Here is a 19,371-nt window from a genome sequence, read left to right on the forward strand (position 1 = left end):
TGTGTGTGAGCGCCTCTGTAAGATGTGTTGTAACAGGAACTCTGTGGGGTCTAGTAGAGTATTATAAGCCATGCCCGAGGTGTCGGTCTGTAGAAAGTATTGATTTGTGCCCGGGGTGTGGGTCTGTCAGGCCGTTAATGACACAGATAATGACTCTCAGTGTGTTTATGTGAGATTAACTCTCGTTAGAAGATTAATTCCCCGGGGCCTTGGGAGATTGAGGTTGGCTTTCAACACAGACATGTCCCAACAGGGAGGACAGAGAGAGAGGGAGGGAGAGGGAAGAAGGGTGACAGAGAAGGAGAGAGGGGGGACAGATAGGGAAAGGAAATGAGTGAGAGAGAGGCAGAGAGAGAAAGGGGGAGAGAGAGAAAAGGGAAAGAGTGAGACAGAGCAAGAAGGATAGGGGATGGAGAGAGAGGGATAGAGAAAGAAATGGGGAGAGAAGGGAGAGAGAGAGAGACGCTCTTCAAATAGAGAAGTGCATTCCAGTGTGAGTGTGTTGGGTGTGTGGAGCGCCGGGGACTCACAGGGGATTGAGGAGCTGGGCTAGAGCCTGATGAAAGCTTCTGGGTGTGTGTGTGCGTGTGTGCTGAATGTGTTCGATTAGTCTGATAATGAGGTGCTTGGGGCAGAGTCGTTTGGCAGCTCTCACTTCCTTTTCAGAAGACAAGCTTTTTCATCAAAACAGAAAGTTACATTTTCTTATCTTTATCCTGAAAGCCCAGCAGCGCCACTGGGTCTCCTGCACACACACACACACACACACACACACACACACACACACACACACACACACACACACACACACACACACACACACACACACACACACACACACACAGGTTGTGGTTCAATTAAGCTAATTTCAGCCCCCAACCGCCTCCTATCACCACTTATCCACCACTCTCCCATCCTGTCTTCTGAGACCATGAAAGAAAGAGGGCATGGACTCAATCTCCCTCTTAAAGTAGTGTAATTAATCTCATCTGTGTCTGATTGATTGACAATTTATAGTGTAGTAGTTAGTGGTGAACTCTATCTCTGATTCTCATCAGTTGTTTAAGTGATCGTCAGTGTGTCTCTCAGACACTTCAGTTGAGCTGTCACACAGAGAGAGAGAGAGAAAAGTGTGCATGTGCTTGTGGATAAATCTGTGTGTGTGTTTGTGTGTTTGTGTGTTTGTGTGTGTGTGTGTGTGTGTGTGTGTGTGTGTGTGTGTGTGTGTGTGTGTGTGTGTGTGTGTGTGTGTGTGTGTGTGTGTGTGTGTGTGTGTGTAATACCTGAGTTAGGGTGACAGCCGGACCCCTATAGCAGACTAGCAAAACACGTTCTTTCTTTATGGATCATCTGATACAATAACAGCTACATGAATATAACTATTACACACACTGCATGGTGCACCAACTCTACACTACATCAACACTACAGTACACCAACTCTACACTACACCAACTCTACAGTACAGCAACACTACAGTACACCAACTTTACAGTACAGCAACACTACAGTACAGCAACACTACAGTACAGCAACACTACACTACACCAACTCTACAGTACACCAACTCTACAGTACACCAACTCTACACTACACCAACTCTACAGTACACCAACTCTACAGTACACCAACTCTACACTACACCAACTCTACAGTACACCAACTCTACAGTACACCAACTCTACAGTACACCAACTCTACACCACACCAACTCTACAGTACACCAACACTACAGTACACCAACTCTACAGTACACCAACTCTACAGTACACCAACACTACAGTACACCAACTTTACAGTACAGCAACACTACAGTACAGCAACACTACAGTACACCAACACTACAGTACACCAACTTTACAGTACAGCAACACTACAGTACACCAACTCTACAGTACAGCAACACTACAGTACACCAACTCTACACTACACCAACTCTACAGTACAGCAACACTACAGTACACCAACTCTACACTACACCAACTCTACAGTACACCAACTCTACAGTATACACCAACACTACAGTACACCAACTCTACAGTACAGCAACACTACAGTACACCAACTCTACAGTACACCAACACTACAGTACACCAACACTACAGTACAGCAACACTACAGTACACCAACTCTACAGTACACCAACACTACAGTACACCAACACTACAGTACACCAACTCTACAGTACACCAACTCTACAGTACACCAACTCTACAGTACAGCAACACTACAGTACACCAACACTACACTACACCAACTCTACAGTACACCAACACTACAGTACACCAACTCTACACTACACCAACTCTACGGTACACCAACTCTACAGTACACCAACTCTACAGTACACCAACTCTACAGTACACCAACTCTACGGTACACCAACTCTACGGTACACCAACTCTACGGTACAGCAACACTACGGTACACCAACACTACAGTACACCAACTCTACACTACACCAACTCTACAGTACACCAACACTACAGTACACCAACTCTACACTACACCAACTCTACAGTACACCAACTCTACAGTACACCAACTCTACAGTACACCAACTCTACACTACACCAACTCTACAGTACACCAACACTACAGTATACACCAACACTACAGTACACCAACAATACAGTACACCAACACTACAGTACACACCAACACTACAGTACATCAGCACTACAGTACACACCAACACTACAGTACACACCAGCACTACAGTACACCAACACTACAGTACAGTACACACCAACGCTACAGTATACACCAACACTACAGTACACCAGCACTACAGTACACACCAGCACTACAGTACACTAACACTACAGTACACCAGCACTACAGTACACCAACACTACAGTACAGTACACACCAACACTACAGTACACCAGCACTACAGTACACAACAACACTACAGTACACCAGCACTACAGTACACTAACACTACAGTACACACCAACACTACAGTACACCAGCACTACAGTACACCAACACTACAGTACAGTACACACCAACGCTACAGTATACACCAACACTACAGTACACCAGTACTACAGTACACCAACACTACAGTACAGTACACACCAACACTACAGTATACACCAACACTACAGTACGCCAGCACTACAGTACATCAACACTACAGTACAGTACACACCAACACTACATTACATCAACACTACAGTACACCAGCACTACAGTACACACCAACACTACAGTATACACCAGCACTACAGTACACCAACAATGCAGTACACACCAACACTACAGTATACACCAACAATACAGTACACTACAGTACACCAACACTACAGCCTCTTAATGTCTGTGAAACCACAGTGAAAAGCCAGTCACTTCTCTCTCTCTCCTTCCGTCTCTCTCTTTCAACCTGTTGTTTCTTGCATATGCTGCAATTATCTGTCAGAGACTCCATGAGAAATTTACTTGATAACAATAATTACAGTATGTGTGTGACACAACCTCTCCAATGCAGAGACTGTGTGTCATAGTTACTATTCAAATACATATTCGCAGTGAATATAATTACCCCTATAGACAGGCAGACAGCCTTAGATTGCTGTGAGCTATGGGTCTGAGACACAATGTCTTACATATGAATTTCCCCCTCCGATCCTGGGTTTGTCTAATTGACTTTTTGTTCTGTGTGTTTGTGTAAGAGAGTGATCTACACTTCCGTAGTACTACATTTACATTTTAGTCATTTAATAAAGGCTCTTATCCTGAACTAATGTCTTGCTCAAGGGCACATTGACAGGTTTCCCACCTAGTTGGCTCAGGGATTCAAACCAGCGACCTTTTGGTTACTGGCCAAACGCTCTTAACAGCTAGGCTACCTGCCTCCCATGCCTCTAGGGAGGGAGGGAGAGAGGGAGATAGGGACACACTGAGACACTGACTGACTAGTGGATCATTCTCTTTGGCTGGTGTGGCTCACTTAACACTCTGAATAAGGTACATTCTGAATACGATTGCACGTGCAACGCCAAAAGGCCCGAGTTTTGATGTTTGTTGTGCAACCATAGTGAATGTGAATAAGCCCAGTGGTCTGTCAGAAAGTTAGCTCGGTTTATGTGTATGCATGCTATGGTTTATAACGGAGGTAAACAGGCAGGTAAACAAGGCAACAGCTCAGTCCTCCTTCTGACTGCAGGGCTGCAGGGCTTTACTGCCTGCCTGCACACCCACTCTTCAGCACGCCAGCAAACACACATGTATACACAAACACACACACAGCCTCTGAATGAGAGAGAGAGAGAGAGAGAGAGAGAGAGAGAGAGAGAGAGAGAGAGAGAGAGAGAGAGAGAGAGAGAGAGAGAGAGAGAGAGAGAGAGAGAGAGAGAGAGAGAGAGAGAGAGAGAGAGAGAGAGAGAGAGAGAGAGAGAGAGAGAGAGAGAGAGAGAGAGAGAGAGAGAGAGAGAGAGAGAGAGAGAGAGAGAGAGAGAGAGAGAGAGAGAGAGAGAGAGAGAGAGAGAGAGAGAGAGAGAGAGAGAGAAAACACTAGCTGTGGTGGGAGCAATTAGGCTGCAGTAAAAGTCTGTGTTTGTTTACATCCAATAATACAGCTCCGCTAAAGGTTGCAGTGGGTCATTAATGTGGTGTGTCAGAAAACCTGCACTCTCGCTGTCCTCACAGAATGAGACAAGACTGGATCGGTTTATAAAAGCACTTTAAACTGCACCAATAAACAAACCTGTAACTAAGAATGTCCCTAATGACACAGAGTTTCCCTGAGCCTGGACAGTGTTGAAACTGATCTGAGATCCTGTGTGTTTATTGACCTGCAGTTAATGTCTCTGTTTAACTCCGCTTTACATAGTTGGTGTTTCTGGGGGAAAAGACTCTCTCTCACCAAGGCATCGCCTTCCAATAACACTGACGACATTATTTATACTTTATTGGCACACACGCACACATCATTTATTTAGAGAAATACGAGCTGACTGTTATTGTAGCGCTTGGAGTGGGCCAATAAAAATCAGTCTCCTGTAGGTGAGGGCTGAGCCTGGCAACATACACACACAGATGGACACAATACACACACAAGAACGCACACAACCACACACACACACGCACGTAGTGTTGCTATAAACAATTAAATCCTTTACATTGACATTATTCCTTAAATTCATGAATAAAAGGGATAAATCATGTTTGAAGTTTGATCAGATTTTTGTTTTATATGTTCTTTAATGTACCTGTGAATGCTTGTATACCTTAGTAAGTACAGATCGGAGAGAGGGAGTGTGTTTCCCCGTGACATACAGTGCCTGTATAAGTGTAGTAAATATGTGCTGCCGGAGTAGTTAAAGGGGTTTCTAGATATGTGAGAGTAACTAAAACAAAAGCAAATAGCACAGTCCCTCTAATGACTGTTTACCCATAATACATCTGTGTCAGAGGTTTAACAGGCTGATCCTCTCCTCCTCCTCTGCCAGGCTGCTCTCACCCATTCACACACTCCCTCTCTCTCTCCTCAGTGACCGAGCTTTAATAGAGGAATTGTTAATGATCTCATCACATCAGTAGGGCAGAGGAATAATAACCTGAAGTAGAGAACAGTATCACACACACACTCAATGGAGTATAACCCACACGCAATATGACACATGGTAGGTGTATGAGGCATGGGTTTCAAATGCATGTACTGTACATCTGACTCTCTTTCTCTCTGGCTCTCTCTCTGCCTCTCTCTTCCTCTCTTCCTTCCTCTCTCTCTTTCTCAGGGGAAGGTGTGAAGATGTTCCAGAAAGGAAGTCAGAAAGAGTCTCTCTTCCTCTGTTTGTTATTGGTGAGTATCTCTTAAATTACTCCTGCATTTCCTGTCTCTCTCCTCCTCCCCCTCCTCTCCTCATCCTCGCCCATCTTCAGCAATGAAACAAACTGAGGATAAAGACAACAGTGTAACAGATACACAGACACACTGGCAGAGGTACAGCCAGACTTTAGTAGGTCTTTGCCAGAGGTTGTGAAACATCAAAGGTTTCTCAATGGAGCTCTAAGAGAGTAGTTATAATCTGGGTCTGAATCGCTCCTCTCTTCCTCTGATGTTGAAACCTGTTGGTTGTGCGTATGTGTGTTAGTGAGCATGCGTATCTGTGTTGGCTGTATTCCCAGGAGTTTAACTTCCCTCAGAGCTCAGTTAATGATCCCCACTAAAGCCACTCCTGGGGAGGGAGATATCTGCAACACCAAGACTACTTGATGGTAAAAGTGCTCACTGTTGCCCCTAGAGGCTGGTTTTGAAAGCATCTCCCAATGTGCTGGGTCCTGGGTACCTGGAAGGACATCGAATTTCGCATTGGATCTTGAGCGACTTGGTTGGAATAACTACTGTCACATGTTGGGGTTTGAGTGGTTGCCCATTGGTATCCCACATCCTTTCTTTCTCACCAGCCACACGCTCCCTCCTACCTTTTTCTCCGGACGCTTCCTACTCCTCCTCCCATCTCCTCTTACTCCTCCCACCTCCTCCCTTGATCTTATCTTCTTTCTTCCATCTCCTCCTTATCCCAACTAATCCTTCTTCCTTCCTCCTCCCCCTTCCACCTCCTCCCATCTCCTCTTCCTCCTCCTCCTCCTCTTGTTTCTACAACTTGATGGGAGTCCACCTGTGGTTATATAAATTGCTTGGACATTATTTGGAAAGGCACACACATGTCTATATAAGGTCCCACAGTTGACAGTGCATGTCAGAGCAAAAACCAAGCCACGAGGTTGAAGGAATTGTCCGTAGAGCTCTGAGACAGGATTGTGTCGAGGCACAGATCTGGGGAAGGGTACCAAAACATTTCTGGATCATTGAAGGTCCCCAGGAACACAGCAGCCTCCTTCATTCTTAAATGGAAGAAGTTTAGAACCACCAAGACTCTTCCTAGAGCTGGCCGCCCGGCCCAACTGAGCAATCGGGGGAGAAGGGTCTTTGTCAGGGAGGTGACCAAGAACAGATGGTCACTCTGACAAAGCTCCAGAGTTCCTCTGTGGAGATGGGAGAACCTTCCAGAAGGACAACCATCTCTGCAGCACTCCACCAATCAGTCCGAGTGGCCAGACGGAAGCCACTCCTCAGTAAAAGGCACATGACAGCCCGCTTGGAGTTTGCCAAAAGGCACCTAATGGACTCTCAGACCATGGGAAACAAGATGCTCTAGTCTAATGAAACCAAGGTTGAACTCTTTGGCCTGAATGCTAAGCATCACGTCTGGAGGAAACCTGGCACCATCCCTACGGTGAAGCATGGGGGTGGCAGCATTATGCTGTGGGGATGTTTTTCAGCGGGAGGGACTGGGAGACTAGTCAGGATAGAGGGAAAGATGAACAGAGCAAAGTGCAGAGGGATCTTTGATGAAAACCTGCTCCAGAGCACTCAGGACCTCAGACTGGGGCGAAGGTTCTCCTTCCAACAGGCCAACGACCCTAAGCACACAGCCAAGACAACACAGGAGTGGCTTCGGGACAGGTCTCTGAATGTCCTTGAGTGGCCCAGCCAGAGCCCGGACTTCCGACCTGACAGAGCTTGAGAAGATCTGCAGAGAAGAATGGAAGAAACTTCCCAAATAAAGGTGTGCCAAGCTTGTAGCGTCATACCCAAGATGACTCAAGGCTGTAATTGCTGCCAGAGGTGCTTCAACAAAGTCCTGAGTATAGGGTCTGAATACTTAAGTAAATGTGATATTTCAGTTAAAATTTCTATACATTTACAAAAGAAATCGAAAAACCTGTTTTTGCTTTGTCATTATTGGTGTATTGTGTGTAGATTGATGAGGGAATAAAACAATTTAATCCATTTTAGAATAAGGCTATAATGTAACAAAATGTGTTTCAAATTTGTGAGGTCTGAATACTTTCCGAATGCATTGTATACTACATCTATCGACATGTCTGTGGACAGTTATCACAGTGACATCATGAACTGTCTATTGTCATCAAACATCAAAATTGTCGTTGTCATTATGAAAAAGCATAAACACAAAACAAAATATATCAGCAGCCTGGTGGTCCAAAATAGCATAACTGGTGTATTTTAACACCAATAAACTTGTCCGTTTAAAAATGTATTTAGTATTTGTCAATCTAGCAAACCAGTCAAATAAAAGCAACTTTCTAAAAATGTTATGGTTCGTTTCTAGCTTGTTAGCTAGCTAGCTAACGGTAAGTTAGCTGGGTAGCCAGTTAAAATAATGACCATATCATATAGCTGACAATGCCTTTAGGTAATTTGTATTCGTTATTATCGGAAAACAAACTCACAACAAGATCATTATTTACAAGTTAATGGCAAGATAATTACAGATAATAGTTTACGGTTGTGAGTGTGACGAATTAAAAGCAGGGCATTCTACTGGAGAATTTTAGAACTTGGACACTGTCTCGTTGGCCTAACGTTACATCCTAATTTGACTTTGGTGCAGGTCATATTGTTCTTCACATTACCGTCTCTGGTAACACACCCTATATCAAATAAAATCAAAGTTAATTTGTCACATTCACATGGTAAAGTGAAATGGTTACTTGCATAGTGTCTTTTGTTTAGATATGTAGCTAGCTAGCTAGCATGAATCTGATGGTAGCTAAAGCTAACCAACTAGCTAGTTTCAATGTTAGTTAGCTAGCTAACATTAGGCTATAACTAGCCACGCAAATGGCTCTGAGATACAAATAATATTATTATGCAGATCAAACACAATGTTAGCTAACAAGCCAGCCAGCCAGCTAACATTAGCTAGCTAGCTTACAATTTCTTCTAACTTGCAATGAAAACAACTTTCTGACAAAATTAGAAACGTATAATATCTGAAAATGTAGCTAGCTAGACTCTCTTACCCGTATACATGGATGAACGCTTCTTCCTCTGTTATGGATGCCATTGTTGCCCTTAGTTTGAAGATGTAATCTGGAGACAGGTGTTTGATACAACAGCCTTCTTCTGTGTGCTCTCTTTTCGACTCTCTCCGCATTATTTGCGATCAAACGACAGAATTTTCTCCATCTCCTTAGCTATCATACTCTGCTTCCACCGGGCATTCCACTTATTTTAAAACTCGGTCCTCCAGAAAGTGGAGAGCATTAGCAACACTTATGCAGTTCTTTGTGATATCTTTCAAATAGCCACATTAGAAAGGATTACCTACACATACTGAGCTCATGTTATAGACAGAAGCGTGCTACATAACAGACCAATCCGAACTCATCTCTTGACGTGTCCATTATCACAGCCAATCATGGCTAGTGGGAAGGTTCCTGGCTTTTTCCGTGGCTAAACCAACTAGGCTCGTAATTTAACAATTTTATTCCTATTTACAGATGGCATACAAGTTTGCATTTTGATAAAAAAATATATGTTTATGTTCAAATGCCTTTCCTGCGCGACCTAAGCCTGAAACGAGTAACAGTTAAAGATTTTTTTAAATTCTACGAGTATTATTATAATATTTATCGATTGACTATGACTTTTGAAATCACCCAGCAGTGCTATTTGCAGAGTTAGCTCCAAGAAAATGTTCAAAATATTCTGCCATTCCTGAACCTGTGATCAATAACAAGCTACATATGGTTGTATCCCCCATATACATAACATTCTATTGGTTGCTAGAATTTTGTATAATAATTTATATTAAAAAACTCAAAGTTTTGAATCTGGCTTGTTTTGTGTATCAGTTCATATGTGCCATGGAATCGGTACATCAAAAATCTCCCAGCTATTTTGCAACCTGTTTGGCGCATCTGTATGTTTTTTGGTGCTTAAATGAAACTGGTATGTTTTTTTTATTTATCACAATTTTCTTTAGACAATTTTGTTTTTTAATGCAGGGCAGACAGACAAGTTTCTTACTTTCTCCCCTTTCCACTTGCCTCCTCCATTTATGCGGTAATGCTGCAATCAGTTGGTTGTTATTTTGGATAGAGCCGACATTTCCATATATTTCTGGTAACGCATGTGTGACAACTCCACTACTCCTATTCATTATATAATTTACAAAGATTATACGGTTGTTTTTTTATTCAAAAATAATGTTTTTTTATCAATTCATATATTTGAGTTTAACCATAATATTTAAAAAAATATTTGTTCTGTCTTTTCTGGTGGATTAAACTGAAATTGCAACCAGCTTTCTATGGCTTGTTTTAAAAATAGCAATCTTTTGGAGATTCATTTTCAAATAACCGAAAGTGAGAGGTTGTAATCTGAATGAAGGGAAAAGGGCAATTCTTGAACATGGAGTGAACCATTCTTACTAATCTGCTAGAGAACCAGTTTGGATTTAAGTATAGTTTTTGGATGACTAAAGCCTTTAGTGAGAGGTCCAATGCTTTAATATGTAATCATTTCTTCCCTCCAAATTCATGTTAATCATTAGGAGGTATTGCATGTAGATTGATGAGGTAAAAAATCTATTTAATCCATTTTAGAATATGGCTGTAACGTCACAAAATGTGGAAAAAGTGAGGGGTCTGAATACTTTCCAAACGCCTGCATGACCCATGAAAGTCTGATTAATTCAGTTCCTAACAGTTGCATTAATGGAATTCACTCCAGAATATAATGCCTGTATATAAACACAACACATTAACAACATTATTACTAGTGATACACCGATATGACATTTTTGGCTGATACCGATATCCAATACCGATATTTTCCTTGCCAAAAAAAAACAATATCCCATATTTAGAATTTTAGCGGCCTTTTAAGCATTCTAGTACAGTTAAATAGTTAACACACACACGGACGCAGCGGTCTAAGGCACTGCATCTCAGTGCAAGAGGCGTCACTACAGTCCCTGATTCGAATCCAGGCTGTATCACATCCAGCCGTGATTGGGAGTCCCATATGGCGGCACACAATTGGCCCAGCGTCGTCCGGGTTTGGTCAGGGTAGGCCATCATTGTAAATAAGAATTTGTTCTTAACTGACTTGCCTAGTCAAATAAAGGTTACACACACACACACACACCACATTGACCAAAATGTTATTTTGTTGGCATTTACGTATGTCCCCATTACCAGTAAAACATAATCAAAACCTATTTCCTTCACTTACTTGCTGTGCTGTTTCGTTGTTCATTTGTTCAGTCGTTTCATTCTCAACCAGGATTTCTATGGAACGTCGTTTCGGTCTTTGCTATGGAACGCCATTTGGGTCTTTGCGTGTCAAAAAGCACTATTTAATTAATCTTGTTGACCAATCAATTAAGCTTGTTGAGCAATCAGGACCTGAATATGAGTGCACGTCACATAATAATTAAACGCGTTCAGCATTTTTTAACGTAGTTATTACACATTGATTACACTATCACTTGCATTTCATATGTCACAACGATTTATCAACACGTATGCTATGATGCTGGTAAAGTTGTCTCGCGGACCTACAGTGCTGGTCATAAAAAAAAGCTAGCTAGCTCATGGATGCAAACAATGTTCTTCCCCAAAAATATAGCAAAACTATATCTGTTTCAGTAGCTATAGTTAGCTAGCTATCTAACTATATAGCTAGGTGTCATCATCTAAAATAACCCTTATTTATAAGACAGTTCTTCTTTGATTAAAGAAGCTAGCCACAATAAGGATTAGCCACAACAGTGGACTTTGTGGTTAGCAACAGGGTTAAGTAACTGACTATCTATTTATTTTCATGAACTGAAGTTCAATTTCAATAGGCGAACAACAAGTGGCAACCTAGCTAATACTTAATCACAAAGATTCCTAAATCATTGCTCAGAATAATGAAAATCACTGCAGTTTCTACTGGTCATTGTTTTCAGGCTGGTTGTATTGGTGCTAGCTAGGTACCAAGCTTAATCTAGCTACCCCAGAAGTTGCAGTCGAACAAATTATGCTTAATTACCAACGCAGCATTGTAAACACATCGTTCGTGGCCAGTGTTTGCAGACTTTTTTGTACAGCTTTGTATCTTTTCTGAACACGCAAAGACCCAAACGGCGTTCCATAATATGTTTGTTGTGAAGCTAATAGCAGTGACACTATTACTGTGTTACTCCGGTAGTGCAACATCTGAAAAATAGCGCACTTGGTAGTGTGTACCGGTGCTCGACCAGTCGGCGAAAGCCAACATCACCCACGACAGAAATTGGTTGATTGTCAAGGGCAATGAATTCCATTATCTTTGTGGTAATGGATTTCACCTTTGAGTTGTCTCGATGAAATGTTCTTACTCTTTCAAATGACTGCTCAACTTGTTGACTGCTCGATCCACACAGCAGACATTGTGGGCTGAGTTAAGAATGCTGTGTTGCACGTGTAGCGCAAAGGTTTACGTGGCATCATTACATCATGTACCTACGTTATATAGGTATGCACGTCAGCTTTGACATCGGTTTTGCAGATCGGCGTTAAAACTAGACATCGGGCCAATACCGATGTTGGCATTTTTAGCTACTATCGTCCGATTCTGATATGTTCACCGATATATTGTGCTTCCCTAATTATAACATTGTTCATTGACCTGTCGATTCTTTCATGTTAGGCTAGTACATTAGCTATAAAGCGGGAACATATAGCAATACTCCATCAGATTTGTGAGTTGAAACATGTTTGAATCTTTGCCATTCTTGGTGTCTTCACATATTTCGACATAAAACATTTATGTTGTTACATTTATGTCAGTGTAATGATTTTACAGATGAGGCTGAGAAGACGGTGCAAATTCCCTGCAGGTGTGCCGCCTATATAAGTTGGCTTCTCCAGGTCCTAAGACAAGGGTGCAATTACGGTCTGCAATTCGGGGCGTTTCTGCATGTGCAGGAACCCCTCTTTATACTACATTTTTAAGTTAGGACAGGCGGGAGGTGGGGCTGCTCCAGTAGAATAGGTGGGGTTAATGCACATTAATGTTGGACGCCAGCCGCCGATAAACCGTTTTACGCAAATTTGTTTTGCATGGCCTGGTGCCCCCGGGTGTGCAGGCTTTGCTCCTTTTCGACAATAGAGCCCCACAGTGGAGATATCATAATATCCATAAAACCTAGCGGTCAAACAGGGAAATGGTTCCAATCATTTTTCCAGCATTCATTTTTCCCATAATGGATTTTGGAAACACTTAAAATAAGGGCTGTGTTTCGTGTAGGCTTACCCTGGCGTGACGCTTTGATATCCATGTAAATCTCTGTCGGACAAGGTGACTTTTATCAATATATTCGGCTCTATTTACTTTTAGCTTCGAACTGCTAATTAGCATCAAAGTAGATCTCATGCAAGACAATAAATCCCTGCAAGATCCTGCACGTCAACTCTACTAACTGACACCTTTACTAACAGGTATGGTGTCAATTTAAAACTTGCATAAGACAGTTTTGTCAATTTAAAGACATTTTGCCAATGTATTAATTACAAAATTTGGCTAACATTAGATAGTTAATCAAGAGATTCTTACCTTTGTCTCGATTCGGCAGTCTAGTCCAGATCATCATGGCACTTGTAGTTCTTTTTATAGCCACATCAGCAGTTAGCATTTTATTTTTGGTTGGTAAATACCTGCGAATATATTGATAAAAGTCACCATGTCCTAGAGAGATTTACACGGTTAATGAAACATCACACCAGGGTAATCCTACATGAAACACAGTCCTTATTTCCCCTATGGGAAAAATGTATGGTGGAAAAATTATTTGGAACCATTTCCTTGTTTGACTGCTAGGTTTTATGGATATTATGACTCATACTGTGGTGCTCTATTCTCATTTATACTAAAGAGACATCTCCACCCACCTGGGGCACCAGGCCAGGCAAAAAAAACTTTCACATTGCTTCTATAGGCCTATACGCTCCAAAATGTTAAATTGTTAGGTTATCCATATTACCAGAGCTAAAATTCTTTCTATTTCTATGACATTTGGAATCCGAAACAGTTTCACTGGAATTATCAAATGGCAAGAGTCAGACAAACGTCAAATCTCAACATGTCAACAGCTTGTATAGGCACGGTTTAGCTGAGACTCATCTCTTGACAGGTAGGCTAGGAGTCTATTTCTGGAATAATTATTTTTACTTGACTTAACTGAAATGGTGCTCACATAACTTTCATTAGCTGGCTAAGGTTAGAATGCTAGCTAGTTACACTGACAGCTGTCAGTCAGTGCCCTATTTGTTGGTACACTGAACATAATATAAACGTAACATGTAAAGTGTAAATGTAAAGTGTAAATAAAAAGATCCCAGAAATGTTCCATACGCACAAATCAAATCAAATTTTCTTTGTCATATACACATGTTTAGCAGATGTTATTGCGTGTGTAATGAAATGCTTCTGTTTCTAGCTCCAACAGTGCAGTAATATCTAACAAATTCACAACAATACACACAACCTAAAAGTAAAATAATGTAATTAAGGAATACATAAATATTAGGATGAGCAATGTCAGTGGCATAGACTAAAATACAGTAGAATAGAATACAGTATAAACATATGAGACGAGTAAAGCAAAAATATGTAAACATTATTAAATTGACTAGTGTTCCATTATTAAGTGGCCAGTGATTTCAAGTCTATGTATATAGGGCAGCAGCCTCTAAGGTGCAGGGTTACATAACTGGGTGGAAGCCTCATAGTGATGGCTATTTAACAGTCTGATGTCCTTGAGATAGAAGCTGTTTTTCAGTCTCTCGGTCCCAGCTTTGATGCACCTGTACTGACCTCGCCTTCTGGATAATAGCGAGATGAACAGACAGAGGCTCGGGTGGTTGTTGTCCTTGATTATCTTTTTGGTCTTCCTGTGACATCTGGTGCTGTAGGTGTCCTGAAGACAGTTAGTTTGCCCTCGGTGATGCGTTGGGCAGACCGCACCACCCTCTGCAGTTGCCATACCAGGATGTGATACAGCCCGACAGGATGCTCTCAATTGTGCATCTGTAAACATTTGTGAGGGTTTTAGGTGCCAAGCCACATTTCTTCAGCCTCCTGAGGTTGAAGAGGCGCAACCTGTGTTAAACCGGTGTTGTTTCCTACTTTCACCACCTGGGTGCGGCCCGTTAGGAAGTCCAGGACCCAGATCCACAGAGCAGGGGTTCAGACCCAGGGCCCCGAGCTTAATGATGAGCTTGGAGGGTACTATGGAGTTGAATGCTGAGCTATAGTCAATGAACAGCATTCTTATATAAGTATTCCTCTTGTCCAGATGGATAGGGCAATATGCAGGGCGATGGCGTTTGCGGATCTATTGGGGCAGTAAGCAAATTGAAGTGGGTCTAGGGTGTCAAGTAAGGTAGAGGTGATATAATCCTTAACTAGCCTCTCAAAGCACTTCATGATGACAGAAGTGAGTGCTACGGGGCAATGTTAATTTAGTTCAGTTATCTTTGCCTTCTTGGGTACAGGAACAATGGTGGATATCTTGAAGCAAGTGGGTACAGCAGACTGGGATAAGGAGAGATTGAAATATGTCCGTAAACACTCCAGCCAGCTGGTCTGCGCATGCTCTGAGAACACGGGTAGGGATGCCGGCAGCCTTGCGAGGGTTAACACGCTTAAATATCATAAGGTGAATATCATAAGGTGAATGCACCAATTTGTAAGTCGCTCTGGATAAGAGCGTCTGCTAAATGACGTAAACGTAAATGTAAATGTTAAATGTCTTACTCACGTCGGCCACAGAGAAGGAGAGCCAAGCTTAGTTCTCTAAAATGTTGTGCACAAATTTGTTTACATCCCTGTTAGTGAGTATTTCTCCTTTTCCAAGATAATCCATTCACCTGACAGGTGTGGCATGTCAAGAAGCTGATTAAACAGCATGATCATTACACAGGTGCACCTTGTGCTGGGGACAATAAAAGGCCACTCTGAAATGTGCAGTTTTGTCACACAACATAATGCCACAGATGTCTCAAGTTTTGAGGGAGCGTGCATTTGGCATGCAGATTGCAGGAATGTCCACCAGAGCTGCTGCAAGAGAATTTAATGTTCATTTCTCTACCATTAGCTGCCTCCAATGTCGTTTTAGTGAATTTGGCTGTACGTCCAACCGGCCTCACAACCGCAGACACATGGCGTCATATGGGCGAGCGGTTCGCTGGTGTTAACATTGTGAACAGAGTGCCCCATGGTGGCGGTGGGGTTATGATATGGGCAATGAACACAATTGCATTTTATCGATAGAAATTTGAATGCACAGAAATACCGTGATGAAATCCTGAGACCCATTGTGAGGTATCTTTTAAGGTATCTATGACAAACATAAGCATCTCTGTATTCCCAGTCATGTGAAATCCATAGATTAGTTAAATAAAGGTTAAATTAAAAATACAAAAATTAGGGCCTAATTTATTTATTTCAGTTGACTGATTTCCTCATATGAACTGTAATTCAGTAAAATCATTAAAATTGTTGCATGTTGCATTTATATTTTTGTTCAGTATATTTCTCTGCTACAAGTGGAAATCACCACAATTTTCTTATCCCCAATTAATGAATAGCCCTGCTCTGCCAACCTGGTCTCAAAGCATTTTGTATTATTCTGTACGTAAATCAGCGATACCCATTTTGTATGATATGCTAAGTTTCTTATGGTATTTTATTACTTTGTGGATGTCCATCACCCATTTCGTATGATATGTTAAGAATTATAATTCTGATTTATATTTTATGGATTTGTATAACGTATGATAAGTTACGAATTCTAGCTAGATGGCTAGGTGGCTAACTAGCTAACATTAGCTAGGTTAGGGGTTAGGGTTAAAGTTAGGGTTAAGTTTAGGAGTTAGGTTAAAGGGTTAAGGTTAGGGGAAGGGTTAGCTAACATCACAGGAGGTTGGTGGCACCTTCATTTGGGAGGATGGGGAACTGAGGACATGATGATAGCACAATTCCGTTGGCATACAGTCCCGTTCAAATTCTTCTCACAGATGTTTTTAGAAGATAGACAATGTGCGAAGAGCTCGAGCAAGCAGTTTTCACAGATCATATACTTGGGCATCTCTTGCACTGGTAAAGGAAGACATTAATGAATTTCAATTGTATTTCATATGACAGCTCTTCAAGTTTGCCATTCAAAAGTCAATATGATTGCATGTTGATTATAACTTGTCTACTAACTTATTTCTGTACAATGGAAACTTCCAGGGTTCTAAAAGTTGGATGGTAAGATGGGTCAGTCAATGTGTTTATTGTAGTCATTAGGGCCAGGACTATACCAGTATCACTATATTTTTACCATGGCAAAAAAGAAAATACGAAGCAGATTTCTGTATGTAAAATATTCTCTGCTATAGCATGGAAAAGAAATAAATATTACTCTGGATGACAACATAATGATGTTTGTTTCTAACATTAGGGTTGTTTTCCTAAAGAAATGAAATCTACTTCGTGTTTTGTTTCCTTGCCACACTACTAACGAGTATTGTGCTAGTGGTATCGTCCTGGCCATACCAGTCATGGTCATAAAATGCAAGGCAAGATGACAGGAAGAGACAATTGAGACAATCAGCATCCCATTCAGTTCATATATTTTGTAGCTAGTTTTTATACAATGCATAGCTACACCCAGAGACATAAATGCATAATATGTATCTGTAACGTTATAACCATATCAGTAGAATGTAGGCTAATTCTTTGGGGGTGGTCACAAAATATATCATAGCCTACCGACGCCTTCTAGATAGCCTAGTTAAGAAGTTTGGAATGTATAAACCAATATAGCAATAACAGAGGCAGACAGACAACTTCACTTTTTTTTTACTAAACACATGGATATTTAACACAGAATAAAGGCATTACCAATTTTTGTGGGAAAATATTTAATTCAATTTTTTTACATTTCTTTTGTTAATTTCACACTAAAGTAAAACAACAAATAATCTAATTGAAAGCAATGATAATGAAATGGCATGTTGCTGCACACAGAGACCATTCATATAATTTCATTTTAAGATTTATTTTTATTTAACAAGGTTAATTACTTTTTCACCTTTATTTAAACAGGTGTGTGTCATTGAGATGAACGTGTAATAAAAACATGTAGATTTTTTTTCTCACGATAAAACTGTTAATTTCAAATAAACGACAGGGCTGGCTAAAAACACTGCTCTTGTTTAATGAAAGAATATTCTAGTCAGGGGCGCCATCCCCACATTCTAAAATAGCATTTTTGTCCCCCCCCCAGTTTTATCATTGGAATGTGATACAAAACGAGGCTCTGGGTGCTTTAGGACCATGCGGACACATCCAAGCGGCCGGGTAGGCTGTTTGGAGTGTTTAAAAAAAATATACAAACGAAAATGATGTCCCCCCCTACTTCTAAAACCAAAGTTGCACCCCTCTCTAGTCATAATGAGCTCTTTGGTTGCCATCATAAGCTGCTCATGTGAAGTTTCCTCAAGCATCTTTATCAATTCATGCAAATTATTGTTTATCTATTTATGCAATCAATTCAAACATGTTCTGTTGTTTGAGATCACTTGTTTTGTACTGTTTTAACTTGCAACATTTTACAATATCATAGAAAGAACAAATATAGTTTAATGAAACCATTGTGTTTGTAGCCGGCATGCAGTGAAAATCACCCCTGTTGTTTATTCCTGTAGGCTATAGGTTGCTTGCATGAGATTAACTGTTTTGCTCCGTTTTAACGAGAAAAAACAACAACTATTGAATAGGTTATTATTACATTTTCATCTCAATTAGACCATCTGGTTGATTAAAGGTGAAATACCTGGTTAAATAATAAATAATTAACCTGATTTAAATAAAAATAAAGGTTAAATTGGTCTTTGCATTCAGCAAACCTATAGGCATATGAGCTTTCACGATCAAACATATGATGTTTTTGCCTTTGTTGCTTTTGTAGAGCAGTGTAAAATTAACCCTGACCCCCAAAAATGCCATTCTAATGAAAACAAGTTTAACAGCCTATAATGAAATACTTATTATTTTAATCAGCTCACCACGCACTGGCTATCACAGCGCGCAGGCAGCCTCCATTTGCGCACACACACCCATGGTGGCCCAAGCTGGGAAGAGGAGACAAGTTGCACAAGCAAGACTTGTGTGAATAATGCGACAAAGATGACTTTATAGCCTTGAATATAATGACCCACTAATAGTAAGACACTTGTTTTAAAATCAGCAGGACAAAAAAAATTATCCTGAAGTTGTTTGTCTGATTTCCTGCTCCCGCCCGCAGCATGAAAAAAGACCTATACATGATCAATCCGTGATAACTGAGACATGAAAAACACAAGGCAGAGGCAATTCTAGCAGACATATGTTTTCATTTATTCCAGCATTCACGTGTTCACACGTGCGTTCACACATTGACGCGTTCAACAAGGCATGTGAACGTGTCAATGCACTTGTAAAGGCCACATTAATGGTTCAAAATCAAATCAAGTGAAAACTTTACCGTG

The 19,371-nt window shown here is 41.0% G+C and overlaps 1 protein-coding gene across 1 annotated transcript in view; it reads left to right on the plus strand.

Annotated features, from left to right (window-relative positions):
* LOC115155715 (tumor necrosis factor receptor superfamily member EDAR) overlaps nucleotides 1-19,371 on the plus strand; it is a 53,756-nt gene that overhangs the window by 11,292 nt on the left and 23,093 nt on the right. Inside the window, exon 2 of the mRNA XM_029702613.1 lies at nucleotides 5,745-5,809. Coding sequence (XP_029558473.1) covers nucleotides 5,759-5,809 — 51 coding nt within the window. The 5' untranslated portion in view covers nucleotides 5,745-5,758. The remainder of the gene's footprint in view (nucleotides 1-5,744; nucleotides 5,810-19,371) is intronic.

The sequence above is a fragment of the Salmo trutta genome, chromosome 20, assembly GCF_901001165.1.
Source record: "Salmo trutta chromosome 20, fSalTru1.1, whole genome shotgun sequence".
NCBI lineage: Eukaryota > Metazoa > Chordata > Actinopteri > Salmoniformes > Salmonidae > Salmo > Salmo trutta.